Consider the following 25,296-nt stretch of genomic DNA (forward strand, 5'->3'; position numbering starts at 1 on the left):
AGACTAGCTGACGTGAGAACAGAGCTGTTGTAATCTTTGGCTTGTAGTTTGTGTTTTCTCAGAGCCTTATCCATCAGCAACCCCCCTTGTGTGTGTGTGTGGGCGTGTGTACGTGTGTGTTCCTGACTCAGTGTATTTTTCACTACTTAAACAAAAAACAATCAGTCAATATTCTCCAGACCAGAAGGGAGGATACATCTCCCACTTCTGTGGTTTCAAGGGACGTTATAGCACTTTGCTAGTGTTATAGCACTATGTTAATGCTATAACACTTAACAAAGTGTTATAGTACTCCAAACAAACTTTGTTAGTTTGGAATGGACCAAATACATGGTTACTTTAGAAAATTAAAATTATTCATTTGAATTTCATTACAAGGAAGCTTTTATTCTAAGCCAACTCTGTTTGTCTTGATTTCCTTAATATCGTATATGCAGTGTTTGGTATATTCTAATTATGGAGCGATACAGAAAACAGTTTGCTTGTTGCCTGAGAACAAATAAACTAAGACACAATGTGAGAAATGGTTCAGATTTCACACACACACACACGCCCCCACACCAGCGGTCATAGATAGGTGTGTGTGAGTGGTTCAGAAGTTCAAACACCAGAAACACTTTGTTTTTCGACAACACAAATCAGCCAGTCACCGCATTTGAGTTTCCTCACAAGCGCTTTCCTTGAACTAAACAGATGTTTTCAAGCATTAAGCTTGTGCTTTTTTGTGGGAACTTTTTGTGGTTTTATCTACTATACATTTATCTTTTTGGCTAAGCAAGGATTGCTCAACCTCCTGTTCATTCCAAGGCATCTGATAGCCTTGATTAAGTGAGTGACTGCAAACGTGAGAGTCTGCCAGATGATCTGCAATGACCTCCAAGAAAAAAAGAGAGGTGAGTGGGTGGACTCAGTGATTATAGCACCTGCTCTGAGTGGCAGGGAAAAAGGTGCTGAAAAGTGCAAAACAAGCATTTGATCCAAAAAAGCAATCCCATAGCAACACAGTTGTGATAAAACCCAGCTTCTTTCCCGACTGTTTACAAATTCAGATGAGCAGAAGACAGGTTTTTTTCTGTTAAAAGTGAAGTGTATGGAGATAAACGCATCACATGCTGTGCCAAGAATGAACCGTCCACTCCCGTGGGCTCTGTTCGCGGTCTCACCCTTCGCACTGCCTGACTCCATGTTTAGCATGAATTAAAAAAAAAAAAAAGCAAAACCTCCTGTGCTTCAGTATTCTTTATTTAGTAATGCAGTGAGTTGTCACCATTGTTGTTATTTTATATGGTCTTATTGTCAACAATCACTCAAGTGCCAAATAAAATGTGATGAAGACAAAGATGGAGTATAACGTCAGCAAATTAGCAAAAGTGGAATTTATATAGAAAATAAAGCAAATACATTTTCTTTCCATCACTTATGACTTTTATAACCAAAATGATTGGCTATTCAGTGACTGTTAAATCATTACATATATTTATATGTCCTTTCAATAAATAGATGTATTTGATATTACATTATCTGCTTACAAATACATGGTCCATTCCACTCAAAAACAACCAACAATGTCCATCATTTTGAGTTATGACAACACCAACAGCAAAAATATAGACACTGTAGACACACACAGAAAGAACGTCCTCATGTCTGCTGTGGGTTGGAAGGCACTTCCTTGGCAACACATTGATCCCTCTTCCGTTATATGGCGACCTGGAATTTAAATCGCAACACAAAAATGCATAGTTCAATATTAGCAGTTTCTGCACTTTTCAAAGTTTTATTTTTTATCAAAATCCCGTGGCTCAATGCTGGATCTGGAGATTTGATCATATCGTCACATCTTTTCACATCTTTCTAAGAAACTCATGTTGTCAGCTTCTAAAGATGGATCATTACTGGGCTGCCAAAGTTCACTGAGAAATGACCAGAATTGCCGAATCATGACTCATTTCATACGTCTTCTGAAGTTCGTCAATCGTGACACACGTGAGCTTTCAGAACAATGTAGACAGCATCCTATTATCTGATTCCTGAAGATGTGTCAGTCTCTTCAATTACATTATTACCAGCTAAGCCCAATGACCATGAATGACCACTTAGGGAGATGAACTTGTGTGTGGCAATCACTCATCAGTCTGGACATAATTGCATCCAATGTGAACCCTGCTTTTACCTATGTTAGATTTAAAGCCATCAAGACAGCAGAGAAAGAGGGGTTTTTAAAAATCACCTTAAAAAAAGGGATGAGCACACATCCAGAATTATTTCACTGACGACATTCAGGGGCCTTCCTTGACTTCAGGGATGCAGTCATGTACTTCTGAAAACAACCGATAATGCTTGGCAACTATCTAAAGTTGTTCATATGATTAAATTAAATGAATTCTTTATTCCAGTTATGGGAAAAATGTAGAGGAGTGATGCTGTTTCTAATGTTTGGCACACTTAAACACGTCAGACCATTAAGTACATTTTAATATCAGACAACAATAGCCTCAAAGAATACAAAAAAAATTCTCAAGTGATTTAATTTATTAGGCAAAAAAATCTATGTCTACCAGCCCGTTGCAATTGTGAGAAAGTAAATGCTCCCAAAATGTATGAACTACTTTTGCCTCCCTGGGGAAGTGGCATGTGTCAACAAGTGTTTGTGCTAAGTGGGAACAAGTCTTTTAAATTTCTGAGAAAAAATATTGTCCATAATTTTGAAAGACTTTTATTTGTGAATTTTTTAAATTTCAACACATTTGAGGATTTCAATTTTCATTTATCGTTACTCAAAATCATCCCAATGTGCATGTCTGTTTTCTTCCTATCCTAACAATTTAAGTCCAAGTTTAACTAATTTAGAAATGTTTCAAAGTAAATGTTGAAGTTATGGTAGGAGAAGATTTCATTCTGGCATAAAAACATTTCAGAGATCAAGGATAGACCACATTCTATACAAGATCCAAATGTTGGACATATGTAAAATAGATATGTTTCTGATTATAGGACGCATCAGTCTTCCTCAGATGAACATCTGACAGAACATCTGATTCAACACAAAGTATACATCTACGTGTCTATATAAATCATTTCTGTTTTATCGAGGGATGTAAAAGACCAAGAGTAACTCAAGAAGAAAAAACAAATACTCACATACAAAACCTATGACTGCATGCAGAGCGGACTCATTGCTAATCGTGTTAGCAATCTTGCACACCTTTTGTAATCTAAAAGAAAGAAATGGTAAGATAAAGATTGTTAGCATCTTCAGATGACCTAATCAATTACGAAAATTAAAAGAATAACAGAATAACAGCAGCTTTACTTCAACAAATATCGAGGACAAATAAGAGTCATGATTGAGCATATCTGCTTTCACTGCTATTTACTCCATAAGTTTGAAAATTGAAAATATCTCAGAGAAAGAAGCAACAAACACTGAGTTGGAAATGTTTTCCCTGATTTATTTATTTACTAATAAGAAGTTATAGAACCAATCACATTTCCTAAAGTTAGGGAGTTTCTAAAATGCAATAAAATCTTTATTTTACATAATGTGACAGCAATGCTGAATACTGTGATAACAATATCAGATCAGTGTTATGTTTTTACTCTGTTTTGCATCTGCATTTTAAATTGTCTAATAATTTTTGTTTTGTTGTAACTAAAATCCTAAGTAGAGACAGACATTTTGAATTAATAGATAAAAGGTATTCGTCAGTCATAGTTAGCTTTAATATCTCAACCACTAAAAACATGTGTCAAGTACGCACAGCAAGGATGGTCAAAGTCTGCTTTACACGTAAACATATTAATAAGTTTAATTGGTAAGTATGGCAATTAAAATTTTGTATTCAAAGTAATGCATCCAAGCTTTTGAGATTGTGAAATTGCAAACATTGATTTTGCAATGCTGTTTGTGATTTGACATGTTGCACTGGTAATTTCAAAAATTGTTCAAATCTTGCAATCTATCTTTAGGGTTTTTCATTCTATTTGTGTCCATTTTAAAAATTGTGAGACTCAGGATTGATTATCAAATGCATCCATCTACGGCTTTGTCTTTCTAAGCAATGATGCACCTCACTGATTTGTGTGAAACTCCTTAGAAGAATTTTCTATTTTTTATTTCATTTTTTTTTCTTTTTTTTTTACAAAAATTAGTGTTTGAACAATGCTTTTCATAATACAGCGATAAGATTCAGAAATTCTAGATACATTTTAGCTCATGCAAGGCAAAGCTGGAAACCACTATTAAATGGTGATGACCATGAGGATGCCACTGCTTGTAAACTGATTATGCCAAAGTTAATAATATTAGTCTCTATGGTTATTGCTACTTATCCCAGTTCACAACCCAAAGAACCACAGGCAGAATTGAAAGCTGAGCTGGAAATCTTGCAAAGATCTACGGACAAAAGCTCATCTCAGCTGGACAGATGGATTATAAACATGTGTTTTCTTGTTAGATGACCTCATGTCTGAGTCAGTTTTAAAGAAAACACACACACAACCCCTTTTACCCCCCCACCCCACTCCCCCCTCCTGGCCTCTTCAATTTAACAGAGATTAAAAAGACTCTAGGCTTTTATTAGTTGCAAAAGTCAACAGCTGTGGTAGTGCAACAGTGCCCATGGGTGGGATGACTTGGACATATATGAAGGTACTTTTGATGCTAAAGGACTTGCTGAAATTTTTGGAAGACATTCCATTATTAAGGCAAAACCCGTGTATTCATTTTCTACATTTCTTTAATTCTGTTCAGGGTTGTGACCGACTCCTTTAATTTCTAGTATACAGTGAATGATTAAGGATGAAAGAAATTCTATATGTATAAATGTACAGTAACATACAAATATTTTTTTTCGTACCTCTATCTTAGCTCTTGATTTTTATTATTTCTTTAAACTGCATCAGTTGCAAGAAAGATTGCTCTCCTTTAACATAAAAGAGCCAAAGATTCTGACATATTATCAGCAGTTTAAGCAAAGCAAAGTTTTAATAATTTGGACATAAAACATCCAAATGGTTCGGACCATGTAAATTTTGTCCTATGTCATTGTTCTAACAAGAAAAAACAGATTATTTGGCGCATTACTTATCATGTGGCCTTTAAGTGGAAAAACAGATTGGATGCCTCCACTGAGAATTATGACAGAAAAAGCATCTTAGAAATAATCAGGAGTTGGTTGCTTTGTTCAAAATATTCATAATGGTTGTTAATTTATTGGCCTACGAGATTTCTTCTGTGTTTGCTTTTTGGTAAAACTAAAATGATTCAGATTATAAATTTCAGATAAAGATGACCTGATTAAATACAAAAAGGAGATGGCGATAGATGATTAATTTATTAAGGGGAAAATGCTATCTTAATCATCTTGGTTGTATCTGAAATATACATGCCTCATTTTTAAATTACAGAATTGCTGTGATTAGCTACATTAATTATTTAGAATTAATTAATTAATTAAAGTTTAATTATTTAATTACAATTAAACTGGCCACACCAACTGAGTTGGCTGAACTGTAGAATCAATGATTAACTTAAGTAGAGCCAGTCTGACGACATGAGGTAGGTTAAAGAGCCTCAGACAGCAAGATGAGAAACAAACTCATCAACGTTGTAAATCTAGAAAGAACTACAAAGCCATTTCTAAGCCACACAGGTAAAACCATGATCCACAAAACTCAGAACAGTGGTGAATCTGCCTGGTGTGTCTTTCAAAATATCCCAAGAGCACGTTGACAACTCATCCAGGATGTCAAAATACACAACTAAAACTCTGCAGACCTCAAAGTCAGCAATGCTTCTACAAAAAAAAAAGATCAGGCTAAAACACAACAACCGTCTCATTTATGTCAAAAAACGTCTTGATGGCTCCCAGGAATTTTAGGAAAATATTCAGTGGACCTACAAGGTTATAGTAGAAGTTTTGGATGGATTCATCTGGTGTAAAACTAACACAGAGTTTCAAAAAAGAGAACATCACACTGAGTCCAACATGGTGGTGGTGGTTTGATGGTCAGGACCTGAGAGACTTGCCATAATTGATGAAACTATGAATTCTGCTCTCTGGCAAAACATCTTGAAGGAAAATGTCTGACCATCAATTCTTCCCCTCATGCCTGGTTTTCGCAGCAGGACAATCCAAAGCAGGGCACTAGGTCTGCTATTGAATAATTCAAAAAATAAAGTCTAGGAAGTAGTCTGATCAAAGTTCAGATTTAAATCTGGATCATGCCTCAAAACCATAAGCGTGAAAGCAGACTCTGTGATCCAAAGTTCCTCCACTCTCAGGCAAAATACATCTGAATGTGGCACAGCCAGTTATTAGCATTGGAGGGAATAATTTTTTCATACTGGGCTCGATTGGTTTAGATTACTTTTTTCCCTTGATAAATGAAATCATCATTTGAAAATGGCTTTTTGTATTATCTCTGGCTATTTCTCTCTTCTAAAAAAATAGTTTGATGATTTGAAAGACTTAGGTTGGCCAAAAAAGAAAAAGAAAATTTCCAAACTAATAAGATATTCAGTTTTTTTCTTCTTTGAGAATGTGAGGCTTATTGATGTGACTTACAGTACTACTTAATAATAATAATAATAATAATAGGCCCATTAGTACTGTGCTTGGGTGCCGTGTTAATGGGCCCAAAATGCTTGTGACCACAGAAGAGAGTTAGAATCACAGTTGAAAAGTGAAAAGAAAGCTATTTTGTCATGACTGATTTCATCTTCACAGTTTTGACTGATAATATCGACATGTCTGTTTTCAGCCCTATTCAACAACATTTTTTATCTGATCTGAAAAACACTAACCAAAGTTGACATAATATATTCTAAGAAGATGCTTAGTGACCCATGCAGAAACCAAAAGATCTTTATGTTGAAATAACTTAAACTTTCTGCCAACAATGCTCATATAAAATGTCAGTCATATTAATATTAAACACACATGTTTTCTCAGCCAATATGGGATAATATTTTATGATAAAAATAGAGAATGAGGCACAAAGAAAACTGATCAAATTAGTTGCCTGTTGAATGAAAAAGCATACACACATGCTGGTGTTGAGCAATCCCTTGTGGTGTAGTATAGTCTGTGAAAGTGTGTTTTGCACTCCGACGAGAACTTGACATGTCCTGCTTGAGAAAAGAGAAGGTTACATTAGGTAAAATGAAAAGAAATTCTCTTAATATAACAATTTTTAAGAAAAATACATGACCTGGTGCTGTGCTATTGTTTTCCTTCTACTTATCCCAAAATGGGAGTGCTTTTCATAAATCATGACAATTTTTACTGAGATCATTTTTGTCTAATGATTAAATATCTCTAGCACTATGGGAGTTTCCTGCTTCAAGATTAAAATAATTTTCTCCAGAGTGCAGAAGGGTCTTTAGCAAGACTGATATAAATTTGATGCCTGATCCAAAACTCGGGTTCGTGGAGTTTTCATCTGCTAATTCAGATGTTGATTTCAGGTGTTCTTCTAGGTGTTTTCACCTAGAAGTGAAGATGAAAGCACCTAGAAGAAGTTTTCTTCTAGGTGAAAACACCTAAACGTCGCAGTAGGCAGGTACTCAAGGACAAGATTTTGAGAGGCCTTTTACAGCTCTTTGTGTACTAGCATTTTTATAAGTTCTACAAGTACTACACCGGCAACTTTTCACTGTATTCTACGTGAATTGCAGTGATACACTAAACTCATGGCTACTCAGCTTTCCCAGCCAGAATGCCAACTTCAGAGGGCTTTATTGTAGTCTTTGCAACTGAGAAATCACCTAAACATTGATAAAACCAATGCTGAATTAGTATGCTTTACTGACGGGAGAAATATTAAAATTTTGAGTTTCCAGTCAGCAGTCACAGGTCAGGGTCAATAATCTGACCCTTCTGAAAGTTGTCCAATTCTAGTTACCACTTGATTTTTCTAAACATCTTTAGATGTGACTCAAACGAAATATTACTGGTTTTACAATTGGTGACTGTATGATGTGTTTATGATATTTTTATGTTTTCATTAAGCCTTTTGAAATACCTTCCTCCTCAAATGTGCTGTACGAATAAACTTAACAAATTGATTCTATATGCTCTACAGTAAGGAGCAACTTGAACCTAAATTAATACATCATGGAGGTTTTAATCTTTATAAAATCAGTGGGAAAATGATTTTTTTTACCTTCCTTTCATTGGCTTACAAAGAAATCCACTGTCTGCTAATACCTAAATGATGTAAATAACTCAACACCTCATACAAAGGCTTAATATTAGTTTTTACTTTAATTAACCACATATTTGTAAGAATTATAGTTTCAAACTAATGTACAAAAAAAGTAACTACACCCCAAAGTGTCTTTACTTTGTCAGTTGTAGGCGTATTATTAATTAGTCAGTTTTCAATTTAGGCTGAAGCAAAGTCAAGTTCTCAGTTATAAGAACATCTAAGAGTTTCTGCACCAACAATTATGCTTCCAGATTTTCATAGCAATAATGAAGTCTACTCACAGGTCCTGAGACAAATAATCAGCTTAGCTTAGCAATGCCTTCAACTTAATTCTGTCAGCTTCAGACCATGTGCTGTTTCTCTAAACTACTGCCCTGCAGCTAAGCCATGCGACCCCATTCTGACCCAAAGAACAGCGTTCATAAAACTATGAACGCTGTTCTATGACTTCAGTATACTGTATCTTGACTTGCAGGAATGAAAATGTTTTTCTCAGAGGGGCAAAACTTGGAGAGTCCTGCCAAAAGTTGCATGGGAAAAGTGCCAAATATGTTCTTAAAGTTGTTTCCCAGATAAAACAGTTTTGCAATGTCTGCAAAGGGTAGCAGAGATTCTAGACCAAAATGTTTTCACAAAAATGTTCTTTAGTCAAAGTTTTCTTACCTCCAAAATGCTGAATGAATTTGTTCTTCAGGCCTGCATCTCTAGAAACAATATCTGAAACAGAAACTTGTGATTAGATTTTCACATCAGAACTATTTATCAGGCCATCAAACAAACAGTTACTGATTTTTTCTTTTTGTATTTTGTGATATTACTTAAAGACTTCTATTTGGATAACATTTTGAGAGACAAACATAAAATACTGCCAACTATTTGCATTCATCTCTGACCATCTTCCATCCTCCTGTTGAAAAGAAAAACCCATAGCATGATGCTGCCACCTCCACGTCTTATCGCAGGTGGGATCAGGGGGATGTAAAGTGTTAGTTTTCTGCTGCACAGAGGATTTTGCATGCAGCTGAAAATGCATCTGGTTTTATATGATCAGGGCATCTATGTCCACATGTTTGTTTCATCAGCTGTAGATCGCTGATACTGATCTGCGAGAAAGCTCGCAGTGTCAGAGCTTTCTCTTTGACTAGCCTGACAGCTTAGATGGACAGTGATATTTTGGAAGGTTTGTAGTTGTGCCACACTCTATTTTTGAAGTATCACTGTGCTGTTGGGCTCTAATTTTATAGCCTAACTCTGTTTTAAACTTTACCCCAACTTTTCCTCAACCTGTCTGCTGTGCTCCTTGGTCTTTGTGATGCTGCTTGTTGTTCTCAAACCAAACTCTGAGGCCTTCAAAGAAAAGCTGGATTTATGCTGTAATTTCAAACAGGGGTATTCTGACATAGATGTTGAGGACATAATAAATGAACAAAACACTTTTCAGATTTTGAGTAGAAATATTTCTCAAACAATTTTCCTTACACATCACAATTATGCATTAATGCCAGCAATATACATTAAGTTACATTACACTGCAACATGAAAAAAAGTGAAAAGCTTAAAGAAATGGAATAAAATGCATGTACATCTGTGAAGCTGAAGCTCCCTCTTTCATTAAAATCTATAGTTTTAAATTTATTATAAGGGCCAAGAGGTAACCAAACTAGAAATAAAAAATATTCCCTTTATGATTTAATCTCTACTGCAATGGATTGGCAACCTGTCCAGACTGTACCCTGAGAAAGACACCAGCCCCACTGAGGCTCTACAAGAATAAGCAGGTTTAGACAATGAATGGAGGGATTTGATCTCTCTCTTTATATATTATACTCAAAATTCCAAACATATGTTATGTTGAACATTACATTGTAACATGAAAAAAAATTTAAAAGTTTAAGAGGTAATCATATTTTTGCAGGGCATTGTATAACATGCAAAAGTCCAACAACACAATACCTTTGCCGACAGCCTAAAGAGATTATTTTTGGGGGGTTAAATGCTGATCATAATAAGTCCTTGTAATACTTGGTTGATTACACTTTAGTCTCCAGAGTCAGTAGACTGTAATGTGGTCACAAAATGGGAATAATGATTGACAGTCATTGCACCAGGCTGAATACCAGCAGACGTAAAATAGTTTTTGTCTTGCTGAATAAATGGCAGCATATATTATTAAAGGGGTATTCCAGAAAAAAAATACTAACATTTCTTCAAGTCTAAATATGAAGGTATGTTTATGTAAAATGAATGTTTTGCATGCAGTCCCCTCTATTTTCCAAAAGACTAACAGCTAAGCTTCAACTCCTCTGCTTCTACAAGCTAAAGGTTGCATCATCATAAAATTAAAAAAAAAAAAAACAGATATAAAATGCATGTTTTTGCTTGTCTTATCTTAGTCTCACCACAGCTGTCATTCTGATGCCACAGCCATGGCTTGAGAGGAACACACAGGGAACAACTCCACAACATTTTCCCCCTCATCCTCACTGTGTTTAATGCCTTCATCATTGCGTGACGATCGTTCTTTCAGTGGTGTCACATGCACCAGTGCTAATATGCTGCCTTTAAAATCCTCAAAAGATAAATTCCATCCAGCCACTGGTCTGAGAAAGGTACTTTTCCAATTGCACAAGAGGCCAAGCCTTTCAGCTGTGTGCTGTCTGTTCAGCATCGCCAAGGCTTGATCTAACTAATAGTGATTATCTTAAATAAACACATTATGTTCATTTTATACACCACACCGAGGTGCAATTCTTAAAAAAAATATTAATTCTTGTCTATATGTTGATTTCAGTAACATACAACTGAAATCAGCAGGTTAACTGGACATAATGCTGCACTTTAAGACAGTAATTGCAGAGTTCCATTAAGCTTTTTTCATGTACAAGAGAATGCCACATTCAATATCTTTCAAAGAAAACAAATTTAGAAATGAAGCACTTTTAGGATACACAGAACACAAAAACGCACCCAGTGTGAGTGAAAAGCAACATTTACAGATGTCATTCATGTTTAAAGATGATCAATGAATCATTCTGAATGAATCATTCATAAGTTTGGCCCCACGATGCTCCTCCTACCACATTTGATGATAGGTTCCTCTACTTATCAATCATTCACATAAGGGATGATATGTCCAAAACACGTGAAGAAGACATATCTAATCAGAGTAAGTATGACGTAAACTCTTAGTCTTGCACATATGAAGCTTGCCTGTTTTAAATGCATTATATAATCATTGCAATCTGAACTGCACATGCAATTTGCATACTTATGTCAAATAGGTATGGGCATTGTTCCCTTGCCTATGAAGATTTGTAGTCAGTAAAATGTCCAGATCTCTTGAATTAACTTAAAAATGCATATAGTTTCAAGTTTCAGTTTAGCCAAACCAGAGAAAGATCCTACATTAAAAGAGGAGCACTGAGCAGACCAATGACAGCTGTCTCCAACAGTAAAATGGGGATTATGCTTTCATCATCAGGTCCTAAAAATAAATCTTATCAGCTTACCTATGAGTCTAGTGTTATCCAGCCTAGGGGCATACAAAGGCTTTTCCCAGGAAGAGGACTTGAAGTCTTGTGCTGAGGTGTGGAGTCCACTGCCACATCGCCTAGACACGGGCTTGTCCCGTTGCTGGCTGTCCTTGATAACCTGTAAAATTAGATCCAACAGGGTCCTTCTCTCATTCTGCTTGACCTGTTTGCTGTCCATGCACTGACCCGAGGAGATGAGCAAAAAGAAGATGGTCAACAGTATGTGCCATTTCCTCTCCACATGCATGGCTTGACTGTCTGAAAAAAAGAAGTTTGGTTGGTGTTAGAGATGTAATCTAAAGTTAGACATTTAACAAGCTGCACACACTGTAATAACATTTTTTTTCTGACGTTTCTACTTTTGCATAAAACTAAAACACCCATTGTCTCATTTAACACACGCAACCTGTGTTTGCTTGGCATCCCATATAGAAATGGTGCATGGCAGGTTACGCACGATTCTCTCTGGGATTCTATTTAGTTTTTCTTTTTCTTTCTTTCTTTTTTAAAACTTATAATAAAGTAAATGCACTTAACTAAATTCAGAACTCACCGGTTGAGGAGATGCTTATGTCCTGGAGAGTGGACACAGTTGTCTTGAGGAAATTCTTCCAGGCGTTGTCTGCGGTTCCGATAAGAGAGAGAAAGAACAGCCTGCAGATTGTGCTCAACGCCGTCTTTCTTGAAAAATTGCGTAGCTATTTATACCGAGTGCCACCTTCTTGAAGGTAATACAATCGATTTCGAGTGGGTGGTAAAGCAATGTTGACATCTTCGGAGTATTTTTTCCCTCTTTGGTCCCAGAGGCACATGTTCACTTTGGCGTGCCCCACACCGTTACGCACGACAAGAAAAGTTTCATTTGCAATTGATTCGAGCCCATAAAAAGTCGGCGATCCTTTTGAGATAAAGTTTGAGAGGAAGGAAAGAAGAAAACGCGCTTTACGATTGCATTAAAAAAAAAAAAAAAAAAAAAAAAGATCTTGGCGCACGAAAAATACAGGAGCGCAACAGCGCGCAGTGAAGTAGTTTTCCAAAAGGGAGCAACTTGTTGGATGCTGGATGCAGAGAACTGGAGAATCTGAGGGCCTATAAGCTTGCAGTCGAGCTGTCAACGTGCCGATGTTTTTGTTCACTGATGTCCAAGTCTTGTGACCTCCTAAGCGCTGCAGAGAATGCGCCTCCAGGAGCACCCATCCGGCAAGTTAGCTCCCGAACAGAAATCTTTATTGTGATGCATCTTGGATGAATAATGCCAGGGTATGTAAGGGTCCGTTTAAAACTAGAATTTTTAGAGAGGAAAAAACTAAATAATTCCCTTTCCCTTTAGCTCGGAGCGAAATTAAAAAAATATATATTTAGACTAATGCATGACATTTACAAATGAAGTTTTAATTTTGTCCATATTTCATTGATAGTTATAAGTCAAATCCCATTTAAGAAAAAAAAAAAGAAAGAACAGAGAGGCATCTCAATAAATTAAAATGCCTTTGTAAAGTTAATTTATTTCAGCATTTACAATTTATGATACACATTTATTACACAAAGTCCATATCATACACACAGACTATATTTCCTGTGCTTATTTTAGTTAATTTTCATGATTATGGCTTACAAGTACTGACAACCTGCACTGCTTAGGGAAAGTAGAATATATAGAGGATATGAAAAAAGGATTTTAATACAGAGCTATTGTTGAAAAATATGTGCATGTATTTGCCCCCAGTGCTTTGTCAGAGCCTCTTTAGCATGAACTACTGCATCAATGCAGCTCTACTGAGGTGTTAATTTAGCCGAGGTTGTTTAATAGTGGTTTCATCTTGCTGTATGGGGTTTAGATGAGGGAAGCCAATGATTCCAAGTTCATTAAAGTTGCCAATTAAGGCATTGTGAGCAGGGATCAGGTCTTGTTCGAAAATGAAATTAGCATCTCCATAATAGAAGTGCACTAAAATTTCCTGGCTGCACTGACTATTGTTGACCTGATAAAAAACACTGGACCAAGAATAGAAATGGCAAGGCTCTCCTCCCCAAATCATCACTGACTGTGGAAACTTACCAGTGGAGTTCTGTGCCTCTCCACTCCACCTACCGATTCTTGGGTCTTGATTTCCAAATAAAAGCCAAATTTTACTTTTATCTTAAAGGAGGACTTTGGCTACCTGACTGATATTATTTTCTTTAAGATGGCTCTGAAGATGTTTCTGATTCAGGAGAAGCTTAACAGAAGAAATGCAATAGTTGTGTAGATATGGTGGCTCTTAAAGTATTGACACCAGCTGTTTCTCACAATTTATGAATCTCCCTCAAACTCTTCAAAGGGATTTGGATCAAAACCCTTAAGCCTTTAGTAATTTCTGCTACATGTTTCCTTCCACTCAATTTTCTACTAATATGCTTTAATGTAGCCCCTTCTATATTTCCAACAACTTCAGCAGTTACGTTCTGTAGCATACCCTCCAAAAATTGACAAGTCCCATCATCATGTAGTATATAATAATAATAAATAACAAAGCCATTGTTTTTTATTGCAGTTATTGAGGCAAAAAAAAAAAAAGAAACAGACTGTTTTCTCAGAATGAAAAGGAAAAACTACTACTCAACTGTCAACTACTTTTTGAGTGATCTTTTTTGTGTTTGTTTCTGACGCGAACACATCTCCGTAAAAATAGATTTCAAAGTAATAAAAAAAAAAATACTTCATCTGTTTTATTTTACAGTGCACAGTCATAGCCTCACATTCTTGCTAAACTCATTCTTCTTTTTTGTGCATAAGGTTGTTTTAATATTATTAAAACATACTGCAGGTAGTTCGCACTGTTATTAGATTTCATTAACAAAGTCTTTTTGTTGTGAAACTGTAATATTTAGAAATCTGTTTCTTTAGTTAGTTGCACCTATTTTACGTCTCTCCAAAAAAAAAAAATCTAAATTATTTATTTATTATTAAAACATATCTTCTTGATTTTAACCTGAATACCAAACATAAAGTTATTTTCACTCCGTAAAAACAAGCAAACAAAACAATCGTGGCAAACAATCCTGCCACGCCTGTCTACAATATACACTTCCGCTGTTACTCCAACTGTTAGCGGTTGCCATAGAAACAGTAAACGCAATTGGTTAGCCTGGAAACCATCGTCAGGAACTCTGATCGGAGCGCTGTATTTTACAGTTTTGGCACTTTGTTTGATAATTGTGCTGCTTTACCCCCACGCCATTGATACAAAGACATGTCGCAAAGGTAACCTTTCCAAAAAAAACCCTTGTGGAATTTGTTTTTACGGTTGTTTCATTCCCAAGTGTTTAGCTTCTCAAAGATATTTTAGCTAGCTGCTGATGGGAGGATTTCAGAGGCACATCAAGGAAGAAAATAAACTACTTACAGGTTTGGTGTCTTGCCAATCAAAATGCATGTCAAAGCGTTCAGTTCATGCTACTAAGTCCTTTAAGAAGATTAAAGAAAGTAACTTTCAAACCATAAAGTAATCAAACAACATCCTGCTGGCAGGAAATCTACTGAACCACTGAGATTACGTCACGCGTCCTATTGCCACTTTTTGTTATTCACAGTCAAGTAATTATAGAAACTACGAAAACTCGAGTGGAATTTATTTTGAGCTTTCTCTAATACTCAGGGTCAAGATTATACATGCGGAATCAAATACATAAATACTTTCACTCCATTTCAAAAAGTAGTTTAGATATGTTTGTGAGATCCCTTTTCTGTTAACACATCCAACTTGTGTTCAAGTATTGACCTAAGTCTTACCTTCAGTGGAAATGAAATCATTAGAATAATTAGGAATAACAACTGAGGTACAAACCTATCGGACTTGGAGGTGCTGGAACATTAGTGTCCCTGTCCGCAGTGAAGCGAGTTTAACAGCAACATGGATTTAGAGGTCGCTGACCTGAATCAAAGCCTTGAAGTTTGACTAAAATTTGCAGCTGCCCATATGAGCAGGCCAAATTCTTTCACGAGAAAAGTTTTATGGTGAAAGAAAGATATAGTGGCCACAGTGAAAAATGTTGGTGAGAGGAGTAAAGCGCTCCAACAAAAAACACTGTCATGCTGCCAAAGGCTCTAATGCATTGCACAACATAAGTGGAGTAATAAAGCAATTGATTAGAGATGTTTCACAAATAATTGAATTAATTTAAATAATCAAAAGTACTCTATGGTTTTATAACTCATTAAATCATAATTTGGAATTAGATGCAAATTATGCAGATGCATAGTATGGAACCCCATACTATGCATCTAGTATTGTAATAATACAGCTTTTTGTTTTTGCCAGGGATCTATGAACAAGTACACACCACTATACCTTAATGCTAAATTGTATTTTGAGGTACAATTTACAATATATTGTTCCATTAGGAGACTCTTGCCTGAAATATAATGTCATGGTGTAATATTTCTTGTCTTTCCTTTATTTTATCTATGTGTGTACGCTGTTCCAGTTCCTACAACCAGGTCTGGAAAGAGGCCATGTCAGAGCTGAGTAGGCTCCTGGCTGAAGAACTACCTCCTGTGCCCCCTCCACCTCAGCGAGACAGAGTGGTGTTCTTCCAGCAGCTGGCAACCCTTTATGTGCGCTATGTTCAAGTCTTCAGGCAGCTGGAGGAAGCCCACAACATGCTGGTCCACCCTCAGAAGAGACGACTTATTCTTCTGCTTCTCAAGGGCGTAATGGGGCGGGTGCTAGAACTGAAGTATGAAATGGTGGAAAAAGAGTTTTCAGAGTACCACTATGTGGATGACATCCTGCATGCACTGAAACTCACACCTGTAAGTTTTTGTTTTTTGAAAATAGGTTTATTTAGTTTTCATACACTGTATATTTATTGTTGATAAATCTCAAGTGCTGTGGAAAATGTTTTGCCACTGTACAGAATTCTTCTGATTTTGCTTTATGTCACACTTGAAAGTTTCAGATGAAACAAATTTTAATATCAGCCAAAGATAGTCTGAGTCAACACAAAAAGCACTTTTAAAATGATGGTTTCATATATTAAGGAGAGAGGCTTAATGCAGTTAAGTCCTTACAATAATAAAGATCCTACTTAAAAATGCCTACTATGGAAGAGTTTCAAAACCACTGCTCATGAAAACGAACAAAGGGACATCTCACATTTGCCACAAATAATTTGCAACCCACCTCTACAAGTTTTGGGGAATGTATTCTATGGACTGATGAGAAAAAAGTGCAACTTTGTGGAGGGTGTGTGTCCCATCGCAGCTGGAACTAAGACAGCATTTCAGTAACTGTGACAAAAAACAAAATCAGAGGAAATATTTAACTGGCCAATAGTTTTTCATGATACTGTGTGCATTTGTAAAGGATAACTCTCAAACTCTTAGCTTCATTGTCTTTTTAGTCTGCACTTGAGATCCCCATTCCATACTTCTTTGTCGGTGAGCGCAGCAAAGAAATTGAAGAGCGAAAAACGATGCTGCTGGATGTCCTGAAAATAGCGGAGTATTCAAAAGACCTTGATGTAGGTTAAAATGACACTACTTGTAAATAGAAGTCTTAGACTTGAAATAGCTCACTTGATTGTGGTACATGACAGGTATTTTGTTTACCTAAATACAAAGAAAGAACCACAGACAACATTTCTGAGTTTTCAACCAAGCTTCTGCAGAAGGAGAAAACATAGCAAACCACTTCTTCAAGGTGTTTACCATGCGTTCTGACACCCTGCAGCAGAGCCTGTCTTTTTATTAAGCAGGAGAAAGAAGTGAGTCGAGAGTGAAATGTGGGAGAGTGATAAATCAAAGAATGGCTATTCTGAAACAAGGAAGAACACATAAACTAACACACAGGCCCTTTAAGGAGGATCCCTAGATTAGAAAGCAGCTGTAGCTTCAAGGTTTAGGGAAAAAGCAAAGTTTGTCTTTCACACTGTTTAACAGTTTCTTCCTCCCTGGGGTGTGAATACTAAACCTTTAAATGAAAAACAAACTAGTAACTACTTATGTAAGAATGATAACAAAACATAATTATTCTAACAGTACACATGCAAACATTTAACATTAAAAACAACATTAACATGAAACATTATTTTATATTAAAAGCAAGACTTAATACTTAGCAGATCACCCTTTCATTCACAATCAGAGAATTATTTGTGTTGCTTTGTTTATCATGTTTGTGATTTTTTTTTGTGGTACCTGCAGACTTCAATGGACAGAGTTATGACTGAAGAGGAGGCCATAAAGATCATTCAAATGGTGGAGAGGGCGTGGCAAGGGAGGGTTAGGGCGAAGTTAAACAAAGAAATCAGATTTAGCAATTTCGACAGACGGCACAGGGCCAAGACCGCTGGATCAGCTTTCAATGAGTTGGCCGCCATCCGCATTCAGAAGGTTGTTTCTCATAAATATTATGTGACATTTTCTCTGTCTGGCATTCATCTGTTGGACCTTATTTATTCGGGTTGAACTTTATTTGCAGGTATGGAAGGGGTACTTACAAAGAAAGAAAACAAAGATTGCTCGAGATGAGGAGATGATTTTTCTTGGAATGGTAAATCAGATGATCCATTTTGTTGTGTATTCCGAACCTTGAAATTATTTCTTTTTTTTTAAAGCTACCATTTACTGTATGTATTAATAGTCCACCATAAGGCATTACTTTAAGCTTGAGCTCATGATTTTTCTACTCTAAATATTATATCTCTTTTTGCCCTAATTACCTTTCTAAAGTCTTGGAACAAGTACGGTTTGTTAACATATTAATTATTTTTGCCAGGTTATGGATCCAAAATACCAGGTCCCTCTTTCAGCAGAGATTGATGCCCAAGCTATTGACACTTCCATTCGAGTTAAGCAAAAGAAACACGAGGAAGTTTACCAAAATGCAATAGATGAAATTTTGAAGCAAATACGAGAAATGGAGTGGAATGACATCAGCAAGACGTTAAAAAATCAGATTCGACAGTGGTTTTATGAATGTCGGTGAGGTTTGGGCCTATGAATCCTTTTTCTTTTTTGCAGTAGGGTTGTATTTGCTGATGCAAATAAGTATTTTCAAAATTATTGAAGTCAATGAATGACACTGATTTCTTATTCTTCATTATGTTTCAAAGTAATGACACAGGACTATTTCCAGACTATCCAACTGTTGAAGAGGGAGGTTCAGCCATCATATTTGCTGAAAAAACCCCTCAGCAGGTAAAATGCATCATGAATTAAATGCAAAAATAAATATTTTCTGGATATTTTGTAAAATACTGTTTGCCACTTTCAGTTAGTGGAAGAAATTGCTTTAAAAGAAGAGGAGGAAGCAACGTCCAAATCAAAAGGGAAAGCGAAAGGAAAGGATGACAAGAAGGAAAAAGGGAAGAAAGACAAGGGAAAGGGGAAGGGTGGAGAGGAAGTAAGTGAAAACATTTGAACTTGTCATTAGAGCAAATCTCACCAATGTATAAGTCTATTTGAGTTTGGATATTTCCTAACATCCTTAAAGTCTCACTTTGACAGCATATTGCTTGTTTGTGATGATCTAATGTAACTTTGTTTGTACCCACAGGATGAGGACGGATTGACGATGATGCCATCTGCTTTTCTTTCAGAATTGGAAGTGGCAAACAAAAGATATAAAGGTGGTTTCACATGTAAAATTTTAAAGAAATCTGATGTTTGAAGACTGTTTACAGTCCCAGATTTTTATGATGAAAATACGATTTCTGAGTACACTCAGAAGTATGCCTGTGAGTGTACTTGCGCTCACTAGCATGAATATATTGTGAGTAAAGAAAGACAAAGTGTCATAATGATTTTATTCTATGTTGTTCTTATCTTTCCTCTAAGTAAAAGAGAGATGTGAAAGAATTGTTGGCATTACCATAAAACTTTACAAAATCTTTCTACTCACAGAGGTTTGGAAATACCGTAATGAGACTGAAAACTTCAGTCAGATTCATGAAGTGGAGTTGGTAAAGGAAGAAATGAGAAAAATTGTAGAAGCGGAAGTTCGATTACAGGTATTACTGTACCCGTGTCACTGTTGATTTTATTTAACCATAAAACCTTCCTTAGTTTTTGTCAGCTCAAATTATTGCTTAAAATTCTTAAACATTGATAGAAAACATAATTTGTACACTTACCTAGCTGACCAATCAGCTGTGCTATATTTGTACTGGTTTGTGCGGCCAAAATATTTTCTTTTGTGCTGGTATAATTTTTAAGATTTGAAAAACATAGGGATGTAACTTCACACAGGTGTGTCACTGGTGTTGCTTTCGTATTGTTGGCCCTCTTTCCTGAAGACATGAGAGCAAAAAGGACAAAAAAAAAACATCACAAGTTTTTTCTCTAAATGAGAAAAATCCCTAAAAGCGAGTATTATTAGTTGAATAAACAGCTGCTAATAATATATATTATAATATATATATATATATGTATATATATATATATATATATATATAATAAGCAGCCATCTACCAGTCGCTGACTTAGGATTGAAGAAAGTTTGACTCATTCCTCACATTCAGTTGCAAAACCTTTGAGGGCTTTTTTGTATGTCTAACCTTTTTGAAGTTATCTTCAAAAAGATCTATCTAGCTACAACACACTCCACAGACAGTCAGACAGTCAGTCAGACAGACAGATGTTCTCTCACCATTTTTTCCCTCTTTTGTCAGGTTGATGAGGAGATGCGAGAGGAACTTGCTGAGTTGAAGTTGGCTGTAGATAAAGAGAAACCTGGCAAACAAAAAGGACCAAAGGTACGAACATTAAAATCTGACCTAATTTTGCATGCATTGCTTTGACGTGATTATTATCTTAATTGACTACACAGAAGAAAAAAGGGTCTAAAGGTGGAAAGAAGAAGAAAAAGGAAAAGGATCTGACACCTGATAGGTGATGTTAAAGGGATCACATACATTTGTAAGTTTCAGGAAACAAAACAAAACAAAAAAACCACCAAAATAACATAAACATAATTTCTTTACATCTGCTAGAACCCTCGAGTCTCTGTGTGAAGAGCTGGTGCAGCAAGGCTTATTGAAACGGGCAAAAAAATTCCGGATGCAAGATTTCTTGGGTAAGACATTGGTAAATGTATTTTTTCTGTAGTTGTATTTGTGATGTTTACCTCAGATTGCAAGAGATGTGTGGAAACAACCAAACTCTTAAATTCACTTTCATCTGCCATGAAATTAGCTATGATGTGCTGCCCTCTTCTGGCTCCTTTGCCAGCTTATGTGAAAACCGATTAAACTAATAAGTCGTTAGTGAATGTAGCTTCTGTAAAATTTGTTATTAACTGTTTATTGAGGTTTATTCATAGATTTTGGCATAAGGTGCTAACTATTTAAGCAAAATTTTTATATTAATGACAGTGATATGTTCTTTAATGATAAAACTACCTTCTATATATTAAAGAGACTTCATTTAACTCTTAATCAAAAATAACAGGCAAATAACAAAATTACTGTTTTCTATTTCCTTTTCAGGTGACTATAATTATCTTGGTACTACATTGAGACAAAGTGACATCGAGCCGATGCCATCATTGTTAGATGTCCGTCAAGTCTTATCTTTATATGGAATTTTACCGTTAGGTATGAAACTTATTTGAAATACTTTGTATTTAAAACAATAATATTAATGTATGTAAACATGAATTTATGATACATTTGTGATTTGCAGGCGCTCCAGAGGTTCATGAGAAGGCTCCTTTAATAAAGTCCATACTGCTGGTGGGTCCAGTAGGTGTGGGCAAGAGCATGTTGGTCCATGCAATTTGCCAGGAGACAGGGGCCACTCTGTTTGATTTGTCCCCCTATACGACAGCGGGAAAGTACCCAGGCAAGCCTGGACTGACCATGATGCTTCATATGGTGTTTAAGGTAGTACTCCGGATGCCAAAACATTGCTTCAGTTTTCCAGTATTACTTAGATTAGTGGTTCCCAAAGATTTTCTGGGCCCCCCTATTTATTACAATAAAATCCCCCCCCAAAAAGAAAACAAAATCAACTGGCACACACTTCATTAAACCAGACATAAACCTATACACATATTTTGTTTTCAAACTCCACTGAAGTTTATTTCACACTTCAGGTTGCAACAAAATACACTACAAACCATCTTTACAGTGAAACACTTTTGTGTAACTATTTTCTTTCTTTTTTTCATTCATTCATTCCACTTCCCGCGCCCCCGAAGGGGTGCGCGCCACGCTTTGGGAACCACTGACTTAGATGTTAAGATTGAGGACATCCTTCAAAGTTGCTATATTTCTAAATATTTCCATGTAACTCTACTTAAGAATGTCAGCGGAAAACACATAATGTTTAAGTATTTTCCACAGAGATTATTTGAAAAACTTTTTTCCTAATTTGAGAAGCAGAGGTTTTCTAGACCTTTGTCACATACTGTAAATCTAAACATTTGGGTTATAAGAACAACATAAGAATCAGAGAAGGTGTTGCCTAAGAGTTCATGCTGACAAAATTTCTTTCTTTGTGGTTTATTTTTTTGCCTTTAATAAGTCTAATCCAAAAATGTCCAGATCATAATATCTATTTAGTCTCCAGAACACGTCAGATTTTTGGGAAAGATGATTCATTTTAATGGCTTACAAACATTATGATTGTCAGAGATTAAAATATTTTATGTACTGAATGTTCTTTTAGTAGTCGGTCAGCCAAATAGTATAAAAACAATTTTTCATAGTTGATTTATATTCAGGTTGCAAGACTTTTGCAACCCTCTGTGATTTGGATTGAAGATGCAGAGAAAATGTTCTACAAAAAAGTTCCCAAGGATGAAGAACAGGTACTTTAGATTAAAAAAAAAACATTATAGAACTGTCATATTGTAAAACAAAATATGTGGATTGATTTAATTTCATTGCAGTTTAACTCTTTTGTGTTTACGAACAGCTGGAACCTAGGCGACTGAAAAAAGATTTGCCCAAGTGTCTCAAACTGATCAAGCCAGAAGATCGTGTCCTGATAATCGGAACAACAAAAAGCCCACAAAATTCTGATACTAAAGCGATGTGTAAAATGTATGGCAAAGTCATCCTCATCCCAAGACCTGACTACGGCTCAAGATACAGTAAAGACACGGCACACAATACTTCATAAAAATTATGAAAGTTAAATTTTTAATAATGTGGAATAAAATAACTATTAATTCTGTGTAATTTTAGTTTTGTGGGAGAAACTTATTAAAAAGCAAGGAGGAAAAATAACAAACGCTTTGGACCTCACCTCTTTGACGAAGGTAACTGATGGCTACACTCCAGGCCACATGGTGCAGGTCATCAGCAGTGTTGTCACCAAAGATCGCATCAATGACCTGACAAAGCAACCCCTCACTGCTGATGATTTTATTGTACCACTTGCCAAGTTTGAGCCCGTGCTCCAGAAGGAGGAAGAGGCGATAAAAGTATGTTGAAGCAGCAATATTTAAAAAGCAATTTAAAGCAGGTTTAGAAGAAGAATTCTGATTCTTTCTGTGGTATAGTTAAAGTTGTAGGTAGAAAAAGTAGAAGAGTCTTTTATATCTGATTTCAGAATATTATGTTTTATATTTTTAAGCTATGTATTTAAAACATTTTCTTTGTTTTTCTTCAGAACTGGTATGCAAAAACACCTCTAGGAAAAAGACGGATTAAAGCTGCTGCTGAAAAAGAAGAAGCAGTACTTAAATTGAAAGATGCAAAGAACAAAAAAAAGAAAAAATAAAACTGCACAAAAAGTAAGGACATTTTGTTTGGTCAGTATTTGTTGCTATAACATCACTTGGCAGTAAGTCTATATATTTGGAAAACCTCCTTATTTTGTATTTAAATTGTGCCACATTTTAAAGGAAAATGCGTTTGTTGGCTTTTCATTGTATGAATGTAAAACTTTTCAAAGCTCCACTGTAATCTGAGAGATATCGAGATGAGATTTCGCAATCATTGGCAATTCAATATCTCCACTTTAAGAAACTGAGTTCTATTTTTGAACACTTCAATGCGCACCCCACCATAGCAGGGTTTATCTTATGCTATCTTATGCAAAGAGGAATCGCCTCTGAGCCAATTTTGGCCATTCATACTTCTCCAAAGGAAGTACAGAAAATATTGTCGACAGTGCAAAACGACTGGAGGTGTCAAGCAGCATTATGTTTAAAACCAAACCATACGTTATCACTTCATCAGTTCCTCAAAGACAACTTATACAAGTCAGCTGATGCAAGTCTGAAACTACATCTCTTGATAAGTTATGGGCGAAACAGAGTTAACTGATTCAACTTCCATTTCAGTTCTTTAAAATCAACACAGACACCTCTATTCCCCCTTGAAGGTTTTTTGAGTTAGTTCTAGAGTAAGTAACACAACCATATTGGCTGTTTCACACCAAGTGGTGGAAAGTGATCCCACACTGGTGTGTGATCAACTTAGTGACCAGTCTGAGCCAGAAGTACCAGGCTGTGGTGGTTGTATGGTGGGACCACCATACACTATTTGTTAAATTAAATCATTAAATTAGTAATATGTCTTGTTTCTTCAGACTTCAATCATCTGATCGAATAAGGGACGTCAAACAAGAGCCAGTTGCAGAAAACGATGTTGGCATTTGGCAAAGAGGATCTGGCAAGTTTTTCCAAGGGACAACCAACACATTCAACTCTGCTGCCCAACAATTAAATGCTTTTTCCTTACAAATGCGACCCCATTTAGAGGAAATAAACAAGCTTTCTAATGGAGTAAGATGCATTGCCAAGAAAACAGTGGCAATTTATCAAACACAAATGCCCTTATTTTTGTGTTGAATACATGTAAGAAGAAAATCTCACTTTCATGTTTCCTATTAAATATTCAAGTGAGGTTCTAATTAATGTCTTTATAATAAAGATTTCTCATATTTATTTCTGTGGTTTGTTTTGCATCTTCACACTGTCTCACATTTAACGATGCAGATAAAGTTTGATTTTGCTGCTATGCTTAAGACTTCAATGTTGTGAAAAGGTATAAGGCTACCCCTTTATATATTTCTCTTTTTGTCCTGTTTTTTTTTTTTTTTTTTTGGTAAAACTGAAATATTTTATATCAAAGAAATTTTAAGATGAGACAAAGAAAGACAAAATTCAAACAAAAAGCAGTTTTTATAGGGATTATGTGCAGCTGCGTCATTTTTTTATTTTTTATTTTTATGAGTGAGAGTCATAAGTCAACAGGTGTACTTTGAATTCTCCATAACCCAAATAGCTTAAGCTCAAATGAAAGGCAGACATTATCTTTTGAGACTTTCTGGCCGAGAGCAGAATTCATGGTTCTGTCTCTAATAGTAAGTCATCCAGGTCTCAAAAAACCTGAGCAGGCTCAGACCATCACACTACCACCACAGTGCTTTACCATCTTTTTCTGAGTTTTGCATCAGCTGTAATGGAAAAACCCAACTCACGTCAAACAGATTGTGTTCCAGGGAATTCTTGATTTTACAGATCTGGAAGTATTCAGACATAAAGATGTGGTTAATAACATTTACATCAGTATTCCTTTAGGAGCATATACTTTTTCTCCTAGTGCTAAT

The 25,296-nt window shown here is 35.9% G+C and overlaps 2 protein-coding genes across 2 annotated transcripts; one reads left to right on the plus strand and one right to left on the minus strand.

The window, feature by feature from the left end:
• Window positions 1-1,224: 1,224 nt before the first annotated feature.
• On the minus strand, window positions 1,225-12,968 carry alkal1 (ALK and LTK ligand 1). The gene is made up of 6 exons (XM_028028587.1): window positions 12,301-12,968; window positions 11,724-12,005; window positions 8,878-8,931; window positions 7,052-7,132; window positions 3,142-3,215; window positions 1,225-1,710 (listed from the first exon to the last, which is right to left on the minus strand). Exons 2-5 carry the CDS (start codon window positions 11,992-11,994, stop codon window positions 3,151-3,153), a joined length of 471 nt encoding a protein of 156 aa, XP_027884388.1. The 5' UTR covers window positions 11,995-12,005; window positions 12,301-12,968; the 3' UTR covers window positions 1,225-1,710; window positions 3,142-3,150.
• Window positions 12,969-14,840: 1,872 nt separating this feature from the next.
• zgc:153738 (dynein regulatory complex protein 11) lies at window positions 14,841-24,631 on the plus strand. Its single transcript, XM_028028580.1, has 20 exons — window positions 14,841-14,991; window positions 16,215-16,542; window positions 17,133-17,252; window positions 17,935-18,123; window positions 18,212-18,283; window positions 18,509-18,714; window positions 18,846-18,930; window positions 19,007-19,135; window positions 19,289-19,361; window positions 19,636-19,742; window positions 20,403-20,486; window positions 20,561-20,622; window positions 20,724-20,806; window positions 21,219-21,326; window positions 21,415-21,614; window positions 22,457-22,543; window positions 22,651-22,828; window positions 22,923-23,161; window positions 23,350-23,473; window positions 24,274-24,631. The coding sequence occupies exons 1-19, from the start codon at window positions 14,981-14,983 to the stop codon at window positions 23,458-23,460; spliced, it is 2,472 nt and encodes an 823-aa protein (XP_027884381.1). The 5' UTR covers window positions 14,841-14,980; the 3' UTR covers window positions 23,461-23,473; window positions 24,274-24,631.
• The last annotated feature ends 665 nt before the right edge of the window (window positions 24,632-25,296 follow it).

This window comes from Xiphophorus couchianus, chromosome 9, assembly GCF_001444195.1.
Source record: "Xiphophorus couchianus chromosome 9, X_couchianus-1.0, whole genome shotgun sequence".
In the NCBI taxonomy this organism is placed as follows: domain Eukaryota; kingdom Metazoa; phylum Chordata; class Actinopteri; order Cyprinodontiformes; family Poeciliidae; genus Xiphophorus; species Xiphophorus couchianus.